Here is a 14,795-nt window from a genome sequence, read left to right as displayed (position 1 = left end):
ATTATTGGATGCTGGGTTGGTCAAATGTTAATGCCCAAACTTTAATTTTAAAAAACTGAAGATGTCTCATATAACAGCTGGCATAGTTTAAAGGGGCCTATCATGCAAAATGCACTTTTTGATGTCTTATACATACAGTAAATATGTGTCCCCGGTGTGTCAGGGAACTCACGCAGCGCCAGAAAATAATACCCTCTCTCTTTTCTAAAAACGGGGCTACAACGGAGCTGATCCAGATTTGCGTCCGATATGACGTAATGTCGGAAATGTAGGCTGTCTTTACCCCCACGGCCCTATCAGAAACAATGCCCGACTGTTTTGGACGTAATATGGTCGGTGCATGTTTACATTAGCATCGCTAACACTCAGAGCTAACCTGTACTGGAGAGCATATGTGTGAAGAAGCAGGAAATAAAAAGGAACTCCCCTTGTGGTATAACCGGCAAGAGAGAAAGCCTTTGAGCTCCAGACTGTTTCAGAAGTAATCCATGATATGGCACCGCAGTATCTGCCGGTAGAGTCTCCCGCATGAGCTCAGCCCCCCCCCCCTTTTTTTATGTATCAATTATTTATTTTTTTAAAGCTTTAAACCCCAAATCAGCACTTTTGAAACAGGAAGTGAAATAGAGGGATATGAGGCAAGGCTAGAATGGGTGATCTGTTTGGTATTTTGAGCAAAACACTTCATAGACATGTTTTTTATATATTTGTATATATCTGAGACCTATGCTATTGCCTAAAAATAGCATGATAGGTGACCTTTAAGACTCTTGGTGTTTAAGAATACAGTAATTGAATAACAAGCAGTCGTGTTTAAATAGTTCCAGTGTGTATATTTTTAATGCTTTGTGGATCATCAGCAGGCTTAAGGCAGTGCTCTGTCTTCATACATGTACATCACACAATCCACAGTTAGTAATAAATACAGTACAGGTAGAAGAGGAAGCAAATATCTGTCCTAACCCACAGGACTCATCTGTCACACAACCTGACAGGGAGACAATAGAGGGACACACACACACACACACACACACACACACACACACACACACACACACACACACACACACACACACACACACACACACAATCATAAAAAAACTATTTACCTTGGCACAATGGAATTACACCGCCCAATGTAACTCAAGGAATAAAACATTGACGTTGCTGAGTACAGTTCAGGTCCAACCAACACACACTTGCATTCTTTGCTAAGGTAGTATATTTGCACTACTCATTTATACTTGTTCCCAATTACTGCTCCCTTGATTTAGTCTATAAAGGCAATTACAACACATTAAACATTTCCATATCTGCTCATACCACCGGATACTGGCACAGACAGGCACATAGGTCCATGTGGAAACAGGAAGTAGCCAAGCAGGCTGCTTTCTAGCCCACAAAATGGTAATATTTAGTATCCTTCTGTAAAATGTTCTCTGATCCGGTGCTGCTTAGGTTATCATGTACATTTCTCTTTACAGTAACTTGTCACAATTAAGTATCACTCAAGCATGAGAGGATTCAAGGCATCTATATGTTTTTCTAGCAGGTGTTTACAGCCTGCAGTCCCGGCCACTCTGCACAAAAGTTATTTTCTGAAATGGATGGACTTGAGATGGCGAGCAGCCCTCAGTGAATGCTGCTCAGCTGACTGTAGACGTGCTCTAAGATCTGAGAGTAGGCCTGGTCTTTGGGAGCGTGGCAACTCAGAGAGCCCTGAGGAAGGAGAGAGGACGGTGAGATGCCACAAAGCACAATTACTCAATTATTCTCCTTGATAACTATTTTGACATGCTTCTTTTATTAATGGATCATGTGCAGCGAGGCTGTCGTTAATGAAAAAAAGAACAGCACGGTCATCAGGAAATTGTTCTATTTTTCATTACATTGCACATTTCCCCGCTCAACATTACACGGCTACCTAATAAATTAAACAACGACTTGACTCACAATATTGATTTAAATAGATTTGACATGTACTTAAAAAGTATTTTTGTATAATACTTCAATACTGGGATAAGGGCAATTCTGCATAGTGAGTTATTTTACTTTTAGTACACTTAGCTGATAATACCTCTGTTCCTATACTAAGAACAATCTTAAATTGTAATGTAGTATTTAAGTAAAGGATCGGAGGTTCTTCCACACAGTGCATGAAGCCCTGAAAGAGGGCCAGCATCCTAAAGAAAAACGATCCATGTCAAATGTATTTGTGTGATTTCAGGTCTTCTATACCTTGATTTTGTCCATCATGGTGGTATCCGGACACCAGTACTGGTTAAAGTGGACGATGTCAGGAGCTGACCTGTAGTAATCAACCAGCAGCATCTATGGAAGAAACAAAAAGACCCTTTTTTAAGTGACTTGTAACAAAGCATCACGTTCTTAATTGTATGCAGTGTTTTCATAGGACTGAGGCTGTAGTCTGTGTACCATCTCATTCAGGACGTCACTGGTGAGGAAGTTGTCCTGAACGTAGGTCACCTCTACGGCCACCGGGATGCCGTGGTCATTGGGCCGTTGCTGCAGAAGGGCAGATTCAACATGAGTTTAGCAGAAACGTGAGCGAAAGTGTCTAAACTAAAGTTCAACTGAATATCAAACATGAATAATGACTTAGGTGAGTATTTCAGCGATGCATGTGTCCTCACCTCAGGTGGTGGGACGACCCAGAACGGGGTTATCGTGGATGCTACACCTTGATTGCCGTGATAATACGGTCCTGAAAGAGTAAGAAGTTTAAGGGTTTAAACATTTGTTATGGTAATTATGATAATGCCATTGCACTCCTTTGTTTACTTCTGTACCATAGTCACGTCACTATGTAACACTTCTTTTGGTAGTGCTCCAAGGTTTACATTTTTACAACCTTAACATTGTATGTGATAGGAAAAGGGGCGGGACATCTCTACCGATTAGACCAATCACAACAGAGCCGACCAGCTATTATCTCATTACTTTCAGGAGTGTTTTCAAATGTTACGTCTTATTACATTTCAGCTGGTAAACTGCTGTTATACACTCTTAAGGACACTTTATTCCTCATTCAAGTGCAATTTTTGTATTTGTGATGTTTTGCAACTCTCAAGTCACTATTTCATACATATACTTTTTGAATTTAAAATGCATATTTTGTCCATAGATCCTATACATGTCTGGCTTTGTATATACGATGTAATACAATGAAGTGTACTGGCATGGGGTCAATAGAGTGTCTGTTCGACAGCTCCCTGCAGAAGAGGTATTCACACATTCCCTAATCTACCACATCGCCCCACAATGTTTATAAAGGCAGTACCGCAGATGATGCCCAGGCAGGGCTGGAAGCCGTTGTTGGACCCCTGCAGCCTCAGCTGGTGGTCCATCTGCGAGTCGATGTCCTGCAGCGAGGGCAGGGCCGGACCCCGGGGGTGACTGTGGTACCAGCCCACCAACGAGAGCCCGCGCATGAACAGGTTCTGACAGATCTGGAGAGGAGGAGTCCACACAACAGACACTGATCAGAAACAAGGCTTTAATGTGAGTGGAAGTAGTTTAGTATAGACTGAATCAGATCCCAAAAAAAGCTCAGCAATAATAAGATGGACAATTCTAATTATAAAAACGCTAAATTGTAATTTGCAGCTACATTTAGTTTGGGCTGTTACAGTTATCCACTCTCTGTGAATACAGTGCACTAATTTGAGGAAGGGGAAGGACACTATTTAGAGATGTATAACTCTCTAAAGCTTTTATAAAGTATGATAGAAAAAAAAGAAGCAACATGTTTTCTGATTGGTTTAAATTCTTGAAATCTGGTATAGACATATCACTTGCATCACTTTTATAAAAGTGCTACTTCCTTTAACTACAACTTTTTTTATCGTGCACATGTGTGAGCATGTGTGCCTGTCTGGTATGTTTTGTTTACCATTTCATTTACATATCTCGTTTTTATTGCTTGTTTATATTCCATGAGTGTTAACAGAACCAAACATTACACTTTATTTAGGATCAAAAACAGAAACCTATTATGGGTGGACAGAGCCAGCACCACGGTCAGTGTTAAGTAAATAATAGTCAGTTAAGTAGTTCTTAGCTTTCAGAAAGGTGCTGACAAAGGCTCGCTGCTGACCTGTCCTGCAGCACAGGGTGTGTTAGCTTATAAGAATGCAACCAGCACATGCTGATGGTGCAGAATACTGATTGACTGTCCATGCGTTACCTCCTCCTCTACAGCAGAAGCAGACTCTCTGTCTGCCAGCCGGGTCCGACAGGGGAAAGCTCTTAGGACTGTCAGCACTGAAATACACCGACCACAGAGAGAGAAAACGCTGGGGTTAAAGACAACTTCACCTTCTCTAAGTATATTTCTTCCAATTACTTTTAAATCTTACTCACGTTGTGTATTTGTATCCCATCGTCCTCCGAGGTATCCCACCACCTCGCTGGTGGTCAGGTGACAGTGGAAGTCCTGAAGAGGATAGAAAGAAAAGTAAGTTGATATTTTTACAATCCTTTCAATAACCTTTAATTCATTTGAATATGTTTTATTCACACTGTATGTAATTGCATTGATATTTTAAAAGTTCCCTTAAAAAAAGGTAACTTTGTGATTTTAACGTTTGCATTCTATTAACATGCACAGAAACCTGCATAACACCTTAAAAAGCATAATAGTGCCCCTTCATTTAAAGAATTGCATACTGGCATGATGTTTACAGTATCCCATGTTTATATTTGGTAGTAAAATGTATAGTGTATACTAACTTATTCTGTATATTTTATGTTTATTCTATAGATATTCAATAGCAGGGTATATGCAGGAATCCTGAAGTCAAATGTAATACCTTTTTAAGACCTTTTTTAAGACCCTTTCCATACATTTTAAGACCTCATCGCCACTTGGAGTTTTTACCGGTTACCTTGGCGACACACTTTCCCTCACATTGACTATATACAGTATTGATTGTCCTTCCTCCTTATCTTCCAACCATTTGGACACAAACTTGCATTTCCCCAAAACGATGTTGTTTAACAACCGGCGTAAACGGGCCTTCGCGCGCCATCGAGCTATAAAGGAATGGAACTCATTGCCAAACTACCTGGCTGAAATAGAGTCCAGAGCCGAGAAGAGATTGAAGGGCCATCTACGAATGACCAAGTACCCTTGTGAGCTGTGAACCCTAATATAATTTGATCCCATGCTTTGTACTGGTGGGTGTCTAGTGCACTCATCCATGGCTGAGATTGATATTGAAAGTGGATGAGATTGTTGATGATGTTGAATTGTTGATGAGATTGGTGTTGTATGATGTCAGGAATTATGTCTTGAATGTTGTTGTATTGTTTTAAGGGTCGGACCCCAGGAAGAGTAGCTTTTGTCAAGAGCAAAAGCTACTGGGGATCTTTAATAAACATAATCAAGCAGTGAGCGGGCGATGTCCTGTTCAGATGACGTCAAATCCAACGGGATGCCAGAAATAAACTCTACACTACACACCTACGCAATGATTACATTCAGGCACACTGTAGAATACAACCTCTCTGGACAATTTATATACTTATTGAAAACAAGCTACAAAATGTCATACCTTGGAAAATGCAGTTTCATACTTTTTAATAGCCTTAATTTTCACTAAATTGATTGATCAACTTTTGATACTTTTTAAGACCCCGCGGACACCCTGGATAGGTAATTATCTTTCTACTGTTGATCAATTAAATCAACACTGTCGTATGGTTGTGACTCACCATTAGCAGCAGAACATTACTGGACACGGCTACATTGAAAGGCTGGAATCTGTTGATGGCAGAGAAGGCCGACAGCTCCACGAGTGTGTGTGAATCTCTGAGGATAAAAGTTACAGTCCATCACACTTAGAGTCACACGAAAATACATTAATATTTCAGGATAAAAGTCAGTACCTGGCAGCGTCTCTGGTGCCCAAGGTGCAATATCTGACAGGAATCCTCTCTCGGTCGGTTCTCCGAGAAACCATCAGGTCTGTAGCAGGGAAGATACATATTTATTTTCCAGTTTGTTGAAAATACAGAGCGCTGTGAAACTAGTTTTAAAAGAAGGGAATCGTACCGTTTAGTCCAGGTTTGTTGTTCTTGTTCTTCTCATCTGCCTGCAAAGCTGTCTTCCCTTCCTCTTCGTCCTCGTCATCGTCCTCCTCACTCACAAGGCTCTGAAATCACACAAAATGAACACAATTTGTGCCATATGATAATTTAAATACAGTGATATAATATATATTGATTACAATGGGAAACACTAACTGTTCCCGTAGATTGGTTTTAACTTGTTACAAGAAAAGGAAAGCATTGTAGAAAGACATGACTAGGGATTCACTATGAAATTGGCACATCAAGGGTATTGACGGATTTAAATTAATATTAGCATTGGCAAGAAATCTCAACTTGAATCTATATTGAAGGAAAATAAAATGACTAAATGTTCTCACCATGTCTGCGCTGGGCTGGTACTTGTGCAGCCAGGTGGTTTTGTACTGGACCAGCTTCTGGCCCCGGTAGCGGACGGACGCCCAGCCGCAGCCCGACTTCTTGGCCGGGTTCACCAGACGTTTGCAGTGTGTGGCCCAGGCGCTGGGGGAGTTAAAAATCTGGCCGGTCTCCACCCATCTGATTTTCCCATCATTCAACAGGTCTCCTACAAAGTTCTTACCCTGAAGGAAGCGGAGAAGAGAGACAGTTTAAATGTATGTGGGTTTGCTCCTGGAAAGCCTCTGCTCAGTGCACTTCAGTCATGGCTCTGTGAAATGCCAACACTCGCATATTATATATTTATATAGTACATATTTCCATGACACACTGCACATCTTTTTATTCCACATAACCACATATTTATATATTATTACAGTATATATTTCTATCATACAGGGTTTCATTTTTCTTTCTTTATCTTCTTCTGTTATGTATATATTTTTTTCTTATTCCTTCAATTTACTTTCACTTTACTTGGCCATTACATTTAGTAACATTACATTATTTATCTGCCGCTTTCATCCAGAAAAACTAACATACACTTGATACCATGGACATGTCTACGAGAGCAATTTGGGGTTAAGTATCTTGACCAATGACACTCCGACATGTTGGCTGCAGGGTCGGGGTTCGAACCTCTGACCTTTGGATTTGAAGGTGCCCACTTTCAGCCTGGCACCAGCCACTCTAAATTCATTTCACTTTGTTTTATTATATGCAAAGTATATTGTATGTTGCATTATTGAAGGAGCCTTGGACTTCAGGTTTGGTTAACTACACTTTTGCTTTTATGCACATTACAAAAAAGCCTTTGAATCATTACCAGATAATTATCATCAGGTAGCTTTAGTGCAACTTTAAATGACCTTGCACAATTAATGAATAACAACATTGCAAATGAGCCCAGATGTTCTGTGTGTTACCAGGTAGTGGATGGCCAGCACGCCGTCCCCCGGCTCCACCAGCCCGTCCTTCAGCAGCACTCTCAGGGTGATGCCTCTCCGGGTCAGTAGGGAGCCCCGGCCCGAGCTGGACCTCAGGTCTGCCTCCTCCCCCCCACTCAGCTCCTCCTCATCCTCCTCTCCTCCGTCCTCCACCACCTGTGGAGAGCTGGGTGGCTCTGAGTCTGAGGACACACACACAAACACACACACATGGATCATAATGTGCCCAGGTTTGCTGGAGTAATATGGGTTTGATGCTCATCTTAAAAATAAAATGCTATTGTTTTTTCATCAAACAGCCTCTTGTGAAAGGTCATTTCACTCAGTTGTTGATATAGCCAAACACCTGGCCACCAGCTAAACATCTGTAAACTGTAACAAAGTTACATCAGGAACAAAGCCAATGCAAATGGCCATTCTTTTTTAATTATAATGACTTTATAATGAAAGCTCCACTGTAATGGCAGCCAGCATCATTCATAATTGCAGCATGCTAAATTGATAGCTATCATGGTGAAAGGGTCTAAAGGGGCCACAATAGGCTAAAGATAATCCAAATTGGCATTTGTTATTAATTACAGCTAAACTCTGCGGTTGGCCTTTTGTTTCCACCTCCCATTAGGGCATGTCTCTTTCTCTCTCTCTCCCTCTCTCCCCGCAGGAAGAGGCCTCTTTTAATTTCCCTCAGAATTACAATTACATTCATTTTTCTCACCCATATCTCAGAAAGCGTCGGAGAGCGTCTTTTAATCCAACTCGGGGAAACGCTGCTTCTTTTCCGGGCACTTGCAAAGGGTTTGATCTCCGGGCAGATTTCACAGATATAGGCTACACTTCGCCACACTAGCTCCGACCGGCTATTATTCAAAAACATAAAATGAAGGCGTCTGAGGCTCTGCAGTGTAGTTTCCTTGTTGTGTTGCTTTAATGTCAGTTCCCCTCCCCTTTCTTTCTCCCTCTCCCCGTCCTTGTCACTCTCCTGTCGTGCCATGCCGGTCCGTCTGCCATTATTCAAACATTCATAAGACTTAAAAACACTACACGCTTATTATTAATGTAAAAACAGTCTGTTTTGGTGGTGGGAAATGTCTTAATGGGATTACAATGCAGAACAATAGCAGCGAGGATCGGACAGATGAATTGTCGCTCGGTGCTCGTGAGCCATTTGGCATTTAGTGCAGATTAAAAGTACATCCTGGAGATTATAGTGTCTTTATATACAAGAAACGCAACACTTTGGCTGAGGAGGAGGATGGTGGTGTGTGGTGTTATTTTACCACATCGGTACTTTACTGTGTTACACTGTGGGTTTCTTCACTACACCGAGATGAGCCTTCTTTATCTCCGAGAAAGAGACGCATTTACCGGGGAGCAGCCTCCGGAGGGCAGCAAACCTCCAGCAGCGTCTGTGAGGCATTTTGTGGTGTAAAGTAACTAAGTACATTTACTCAAATTACTTAAGTGCAGTTTTGCGAGACTTGTGCTTTACTTGAGTATGTAAATGTTCTGCCACAGTAAATAGTGTACTTTTACTCCACTACATTTATTTTATACCTTTAGTTACTTTGCAGATTTGTAATAATAATGTGAAATATAATCAACACTTAATTTCCTTTTTATCAAATCAAATCAAGTTTGATTTATATAGCACATTTATAAACTATTTTTGGTCGAGCCAAAGTGCTGTACGTATAATAAAAATAGCCTACAGTAGAGACACTTTACAGCAAATACAACAGCACAGATTATTCAGAATATCAGTATGAGAAAAACGACACCCTCTGTCCTTAGACCCTCACATCGTACAAGGAAACACTTCCAGAGAAAACCCACAGTTTAAGGGGGAAATGGGAGAAACCTCAGGGAGAGGCAGAGAGCAACAGAGGAGGGATCCCTCTCCCAGGACGGACAGACGTGCAATAGATGCCGTGTGTAAATCGAAGAGATAATACATGTTACAGCATATAGACCGAATGTTAGGAAATGCATGTGTCTGTAATAAGAAGATGAATCCACGAGGATGTCCGCTACAATCTTGTGGAAGCCATCAGGGAAGCAGCATGACGAGACCCAAGGCAGGACCGCAGAGACCAACACACTCTCACTCCCTAAGCGTCCAATAGCGACGTTTGGTCAGTGTCCGTGGCGTCCAATTTTGACGCTCCTAGTCTCCTTCAGCGTCATAAAGGGACGCAAATAGCTTTCAACTGATTGCAATGTATTCCCACCTGCGTCGGGATTTGACGCTCATGGAAGCACGGCATTCGTTTATGCCGGCTGCCCTTAAAGGCAATGTGAGCATCGATTCCCATTGGATAACGGAGAATTTTACACCCGGAAGTAAGTACTCCTCTTACTGTCGATTGATTTTACAGTGATATCTGCACTACTCATCGACTAAAAAAACACCAGATTATCCGTGTTAATTACACAACATTGATTGGTTTAAATTGTGTGCAATGCTTTTGTATTTTTCCCCTTCGATTCGGAGAAACAAATATGTTTTCTGAGTAAAGGATGGCAGAAGACACTACACTACCCAGAATCCCCAGCTATCGTTTGGCCTACACCATGTGCTCTGTTTGACAAACCCCGTTTTTTTCACCATTCATTCGGATGGCTGGCGCCTATGTCACGTGATCTTCAAATTTCTCCCTGCAGAAAAAGAAAACATGGCCGAAATTCGTTTTATTCTTGGTGTAAAATGCCTATTTTAAAGTTAGTTTGGCCATTAAAATGCGTTTTGATGTCATTTGATTCGAGAAATATGAGTTGTTATTTCAGATTATGTGTGCAGTGGATGTACATGATCTTTAGTTTGCTAGTTATTACGAAGATCACTTCAGGAAATCGCGACGTTTTCATTGTTACCAAGGTGGTTGCTAGGGACGCTGCTATCGATATTATTTCTGTTATGTTGTGTAACTGTTTAATGGTGTTATCTTTATTGCTACCCCCTTCCCCGTCAATGTATAGTGTTGGTCCACAGCCTAAACATATTAGTTTAACAAAATCCGCATCTAAAGATAGCCTACGTTATTTCCCCCTGTGCAATTCCAGTCTCACATCTCAGAGCACATCGTCATTAACAAATACCGGAAACAGACCAAAATAATAATAATACCTTATTCCGAGTGTGCTTGCTTTTCTCTTTGAAAGTCATCACATAACGGCATTGTAATACACGGTTCGGCTGCATTACATATTACATATCTGCTGTAGTTCTGTATTTATAGAGCCCTGATGAGAAGACAAACATGAGGAACTGAAAACGTGACGTGGATCATAAATATATCAGCCATTAAACAACATCTTACATTTCTTTTCACACAATACGTCTCCTTGCAGTATCAATACTAATTCGGCTCACTTTTATATTTGATCCAATTGGTAGATAGGCTGTATTTACACCATAAAGGTGCACAGCTGATATCAAGGGACACCTGGTGGTTAAAGCATGTTATTGAATTTCAATATTTTTATTATTAGATATTAATACGATCCCTATAAAGTATATTCATTACTCGTTATTCTCTACTAATTGTTAATTAAAGACTGTATGTAATGACTATTTTGCACATCCCGTTCAAGATTTCAAGATTTTCTAAGGTTTATTTACATATCATATAGGCCTACACAACTGTGGTGTAGTTCTGCACTGAATGAAAAACTTGGGTTGCAGGTTCCTCAATAGTGCATTACAAGACATCTATCAATATTTGTGCATACCTCCAGCAATGTTAACTATGTTGAAGCACTTATTTTAACTGATATTATACATAATGTATTGCTCTTATAAGATGTATGTAGATATTTCATCTCCGGCCTTGTCAGGTATTGAACAATCAATAAATAAAGAACACAGAATTGTTGAATATAAAACACAGAATTTATGTGATTATACTAAATGGTTTACAAATAAACACCACTGCATATTTAACTGTTACACATGCTGATGTAACGCAAATGTTCCAACTTGGGATCAATAAAGTATATCTTATCTTAAGCTGATCGATGGCTACTGCCATATTTGCAAAATGTGCCTCTGAACCTTGACAAGTGCATGTTTCAGGCTTATCAATTAATGTAATGTAATGTTATCACAGGGGTCACACACATAAGACCAGCTGTTAAATAAAGCTCTTCTGACCTTAGCTGGCATGTGGGTATATATATTAATATTACTGCCCATTATGGGCACAAGCCATTTTCACCCATTTATTAATTATATGTTTTAAATGTGAGTGTTTCCTGTCCCCTAAACCTCCAGGGATGTACACAGTTTAATACTGGCAACTTCTTATTATGGGAAATACGAAAACGTCTTTTAAAACTACAACTCCCAGTAGAGACGTGCCATAGAGAACAAGTTGCGAAACAGAATAGCCAGCATGTGTAGTTCTGGGGACGGGGTGGGGGAGGGGGGACGCGGTGGACCCGTTCAAATCCAGTTTTGGACAGTCTGCCGTGGTTCCATCCCATTTCAAGTGCTGTTCGAGAATCGGCTTAACCCTCGGAGCACACTCTCCAATCACAGAGCTTGAGGACTATCACGGGGTTTGTCAAGAGCACATGGTGTAGTCCAAACGATAGCTGGGGATTCTGGGTAGTGTAGTGTCTTCTGCCATCCTTTACTCCTGGGAATGGACGCTCACATTAGGCTTGTTTGAGACAAGCAAGACCTGCGCAGACCTGCGCAGTTGCGATCAACGTCTTGCTAGTGCGTTGCATGATGGTTAGTCATTTTTGTCCGACTTGCGCTGGAGGCTCGCCCACATGAGACTTTGAAATCTCGCGGGACAAAGACGCCCGCAGCCTTGAGAGCGAGGCGAGGCGAGTTGGCGCAGTTGCTCTCCACGAGCTGCGGAAGCGAAATGCTTGATGGGAAACGGCTCGCTGGTATCTCAAGCTGAGCGCTCATTGGTGGTTTATACCACGTGCTGCTGATGAAGCTCTCCCATTGGCTGGCAACAGTTTGTTGTTGTTTTGTGTCAGTTTTACGTCGCCACATCCATTCCCATTTTTCATCATTGTTCCACAATGTTTATCATCATGAAATTAATATCTATATATTTTATACTATACTGCTTACCGTTTTCATACTTTATATATCTTAGCATATTCATACACACTGTTCATACTGCTCACAGGCTGATATCTAGTGTATTAATACACACTGTTCATACTGCTCACAGGCTGATATCTAGTGTATTAATACACACTGTTCATACTGCTCTCAGGCTGATATCTAGTGTATTAATACACACTGTTCATACTGCTCACAGGCTGATATCTAGTGTATTAATACACACTGTTCATACTGCTCACAGGCTGATATCTAGTGTATTCATACCCACTGTTCATACTGCTCTCAGGCTGATATCTAGTGTATTAATACACACTGTGCATACTGCTCTCAGGCTGATATCTAGTGTATTAATACACACTGTTCATACTGCTCACAGGCTGATATCTAGTGTATTCATACACACTGTTCATACTGCTCTCAGGCTGATATCTAGTGTATTCATACACACTGTTCACACTGCTCTCAGGCTGATATCTAGTGTATTAATACACACTGTTCATACTGCTCACAGGCTGATATCTAGTGTATTCATACACACTGTTCATACTGCTCTCAGGCTGATATCTAGTGTATTCATACACACTGTTCATACTGCTCACAGGCTGATATCTATTGTATTCATACCCCACTGTTTATTCATCATTCAATTCATTCTATATGTTATTCTGTAGATTGTGTACATTACTTTCCACTTCACTGCTTGTTGCACCTGGTTAGAAGCTAAACTGCATTTCGTTGTCTCAGTACCTGTAATATGTGCAATAACAATAAAGTTGAATCTAATCTTGAGCAGGAACAAATGTATTTACTTAGTACATATCTGACATTAACGATTAAACACATGTGTGCATTCTTTATAAATTCAAACCGAGTCAAGCCGACTCCGGAGGTGGCGGTATGCACCTTCAAGCTGTTTGCAATCCGCCCAAAAACCGAGAGAAGAAGAAAAAGATGAAGAAGCCGACTCCGAGCTGTCCGACTTCAGGCGAGCTTTTTGAGACCTCCCCCGGCTGCGATCGGCTACTCTCGTCTACTTTCGAGGCGAGCCGCAACGCGTCTCAAACAAGCCTATTACCTTTAAGGGCAGCCGACATAAACGAATGCCGTGCTTCCATGAGCGTCAAATCCCGACGCAGATGGGAATACATTGCAATCAGTTGAAAGCTATTTGCGTCCCTTTATGACGCTGAAGGAGCCTAGGAGCGTCACAATTGTACGCCACGGACACTGACCAAACGTCGCTATTGGACGCTTAGGGAGTGAGAGTGTGTTGCAGAGACAAGTTCAGCCACGACCCGAAGTCCACGACTTTACTTTATACTGTACTTCTGCTCTACTACATTTTGGAAGCCCATACTTTTTACTTCTAGACATTTATCTGTCATCTTTAATTAATCGTGACTTGTCAGATTATTCAAATGTAAATCAATTTACACATTGACATAATTTAAGATGATCCAGGAGCAGTATTATAATTAGCTTCACCTCCTCTAGCTGTGATATATAGATTAATACATAAATAATCATAATCTAATAATTGTATTATGAATGGAATCAAAGTTAATTATATAATTCTGAAATGGGCCATTACCCTTAACGAGTACTTTTTGAACGAAAGTATATTTTGATGCTAATACTTTTGTACTTTTACTTAAGTACAAGTACAACATAAAGTATACTGAAATTCTGTATACACTTTGATGTACTTCCACACAAGAGAATGGCAGACTGCAGCTTTACCGACACATAACATTTATTAAGGGACTGTCTATTCTCAGCTATATGGGTGATAAGCCTTCACTGTACATCTTTATTCGAAACAAATTAAGGGATTACTGTTACACAATTTGCATCTATGTAAATGGTAATTCACCCATATTTATGTTTGCATAATGTGGCTGACAGCTTCCTTTAAAGAGCTGAATCCACAAAAATAGATCATTATTAGTACTTTAAACATTAAGGACTGCCTGCCAGAAGATGGAGACATCTTCCAGTAAGTGTGTTTGTCTGTGTCTAACCTGCTAAAGTATCTCCTGGTATTTTAGCTATTTCAAGCATATGTGGCATTGTTAACTTAGTCTTCCGCAAGGCATGTATAACCTCCACATGAACTGACAGCTAATAACGATAATTCCTAGAAATGCATGCTGTCATACAATGCCTTCATTGATGCCTGCATTGTATATTATGTAGGTATTTAACATCAACATTGTGTTAGATCTGGATTGGTGTTTATGTGTCTTACTTTGACGCTGTAGAGGCGACAC

The 14,795-nt window shown here is 40.7% G+C and overlaps 1 protein-coding gene and 1 long non-coding RNA gene across 3 annotated transcripts; one reads left to right on the top strand and one right to left on the bottom strand.

Annotated features, from left to right (window-relative positions):
* Nucleotides 1-813: 813 nt before the first annotated feature.
* Nucleotides 814-8,343, bottom strand: mpnd (MPN domain containing). Of its 2 annotated transcripts, XM_034080372.2 has the most exons (13): nucleotides 8,152-8,343; nucleotides 7,416-7,618; nucleotides 6,453-6,674; nucleotides 6,077-6,176; nucleotides 5,911-5,989; nucleotides 5,737-5,833; nucleotides 4,384-4,456; nucleotides 4,208-4,284; nucleotides 3,302-3,470; nucleotides 2,655-2,725; nucleotides 2,437-2,526; nucleotides 2,239-2,331; nucleotides 814-1,719 (listed from the first exon to the last, which is right to left on the bottom strand). In XM_034080372.2, exons 1-13 carry the CDS (start codon nucleotides 8,153-8,155, stop codon nucleotides 1,633-1,635), a joined length of 1,365 nt encoding a protein of 454 aa, XP_033936263.1. In that variant the 5' UTR covers nucleotides 8,156-8,343; the 3' UTR covers nucleotides 814-1,632. The 2 variants fall into 2 exon arrangements, with proteins under 2 accessions (XP_033936263.1, XP_033936262.1); XM_034080371.2 differs by lacking the exon at nucleotides 8,152-8,343 and having other exon boundaries at nucleotides 7,416-7,719.
* On the top strand, nucleotides 2,483-3,367 carry LOC117444973 (uncharacterized). Its single transcript, XR_004551908.1, has 3 exons — nucleotides 2,483-2,564; nucleotides 2,660-2,733; nucleotides 3,295-3,367. It is a non-coding gene; the product is annotated as an uncharacterized lncRNA (long non-coding RNA).
* Nucleotides 8,344-14,795: the final 6,452 nt, after the last annotated feature.

This window comes from Pseudochaenichthys georgianus, chromosome 4, assembly GCF_902827115.2.
Source record: "Pseudochaenichthys georgianus chromosome 4, fPseGeo1.2, whole genome shotgun sequence".
In the NCBI taxonomy this organism is placed as follows: Eukaryota; Metazoa; Chordata; class Actinopteri; order Perciformes; family Channichthyidae; genus Pseudochaenichthys; species Pseudochaenichthys georgianus.
Note: the sequence above shows the minus strand (reverse complement) of the source record. Positions and strands in the feature narration are given on the sequence as shown.

Coding starts and splice junctions, on each gene's coding strand:
- mpnd (XM_034080371.2), bottom strand. CDS start 7,655: ATGATCCATGTGTGTGTGTTTGTGTGTGTGTCCTCAGACTCAGAGCCA. Junction 6,177..6,452: donor ACCAGCCCAGCGCAGACATG/GTGAGAACATTT, acceptor GTGTGATTTCAG/AGCCTTGTGAGTGAGGAGGA. Junction 2,332..2,436: donor GTGACGTCCTGAATGAGATG/GTACACAGACTA, acceptor TTTCTTCCATAG/ATGCTGCTGGTTGATTACTA.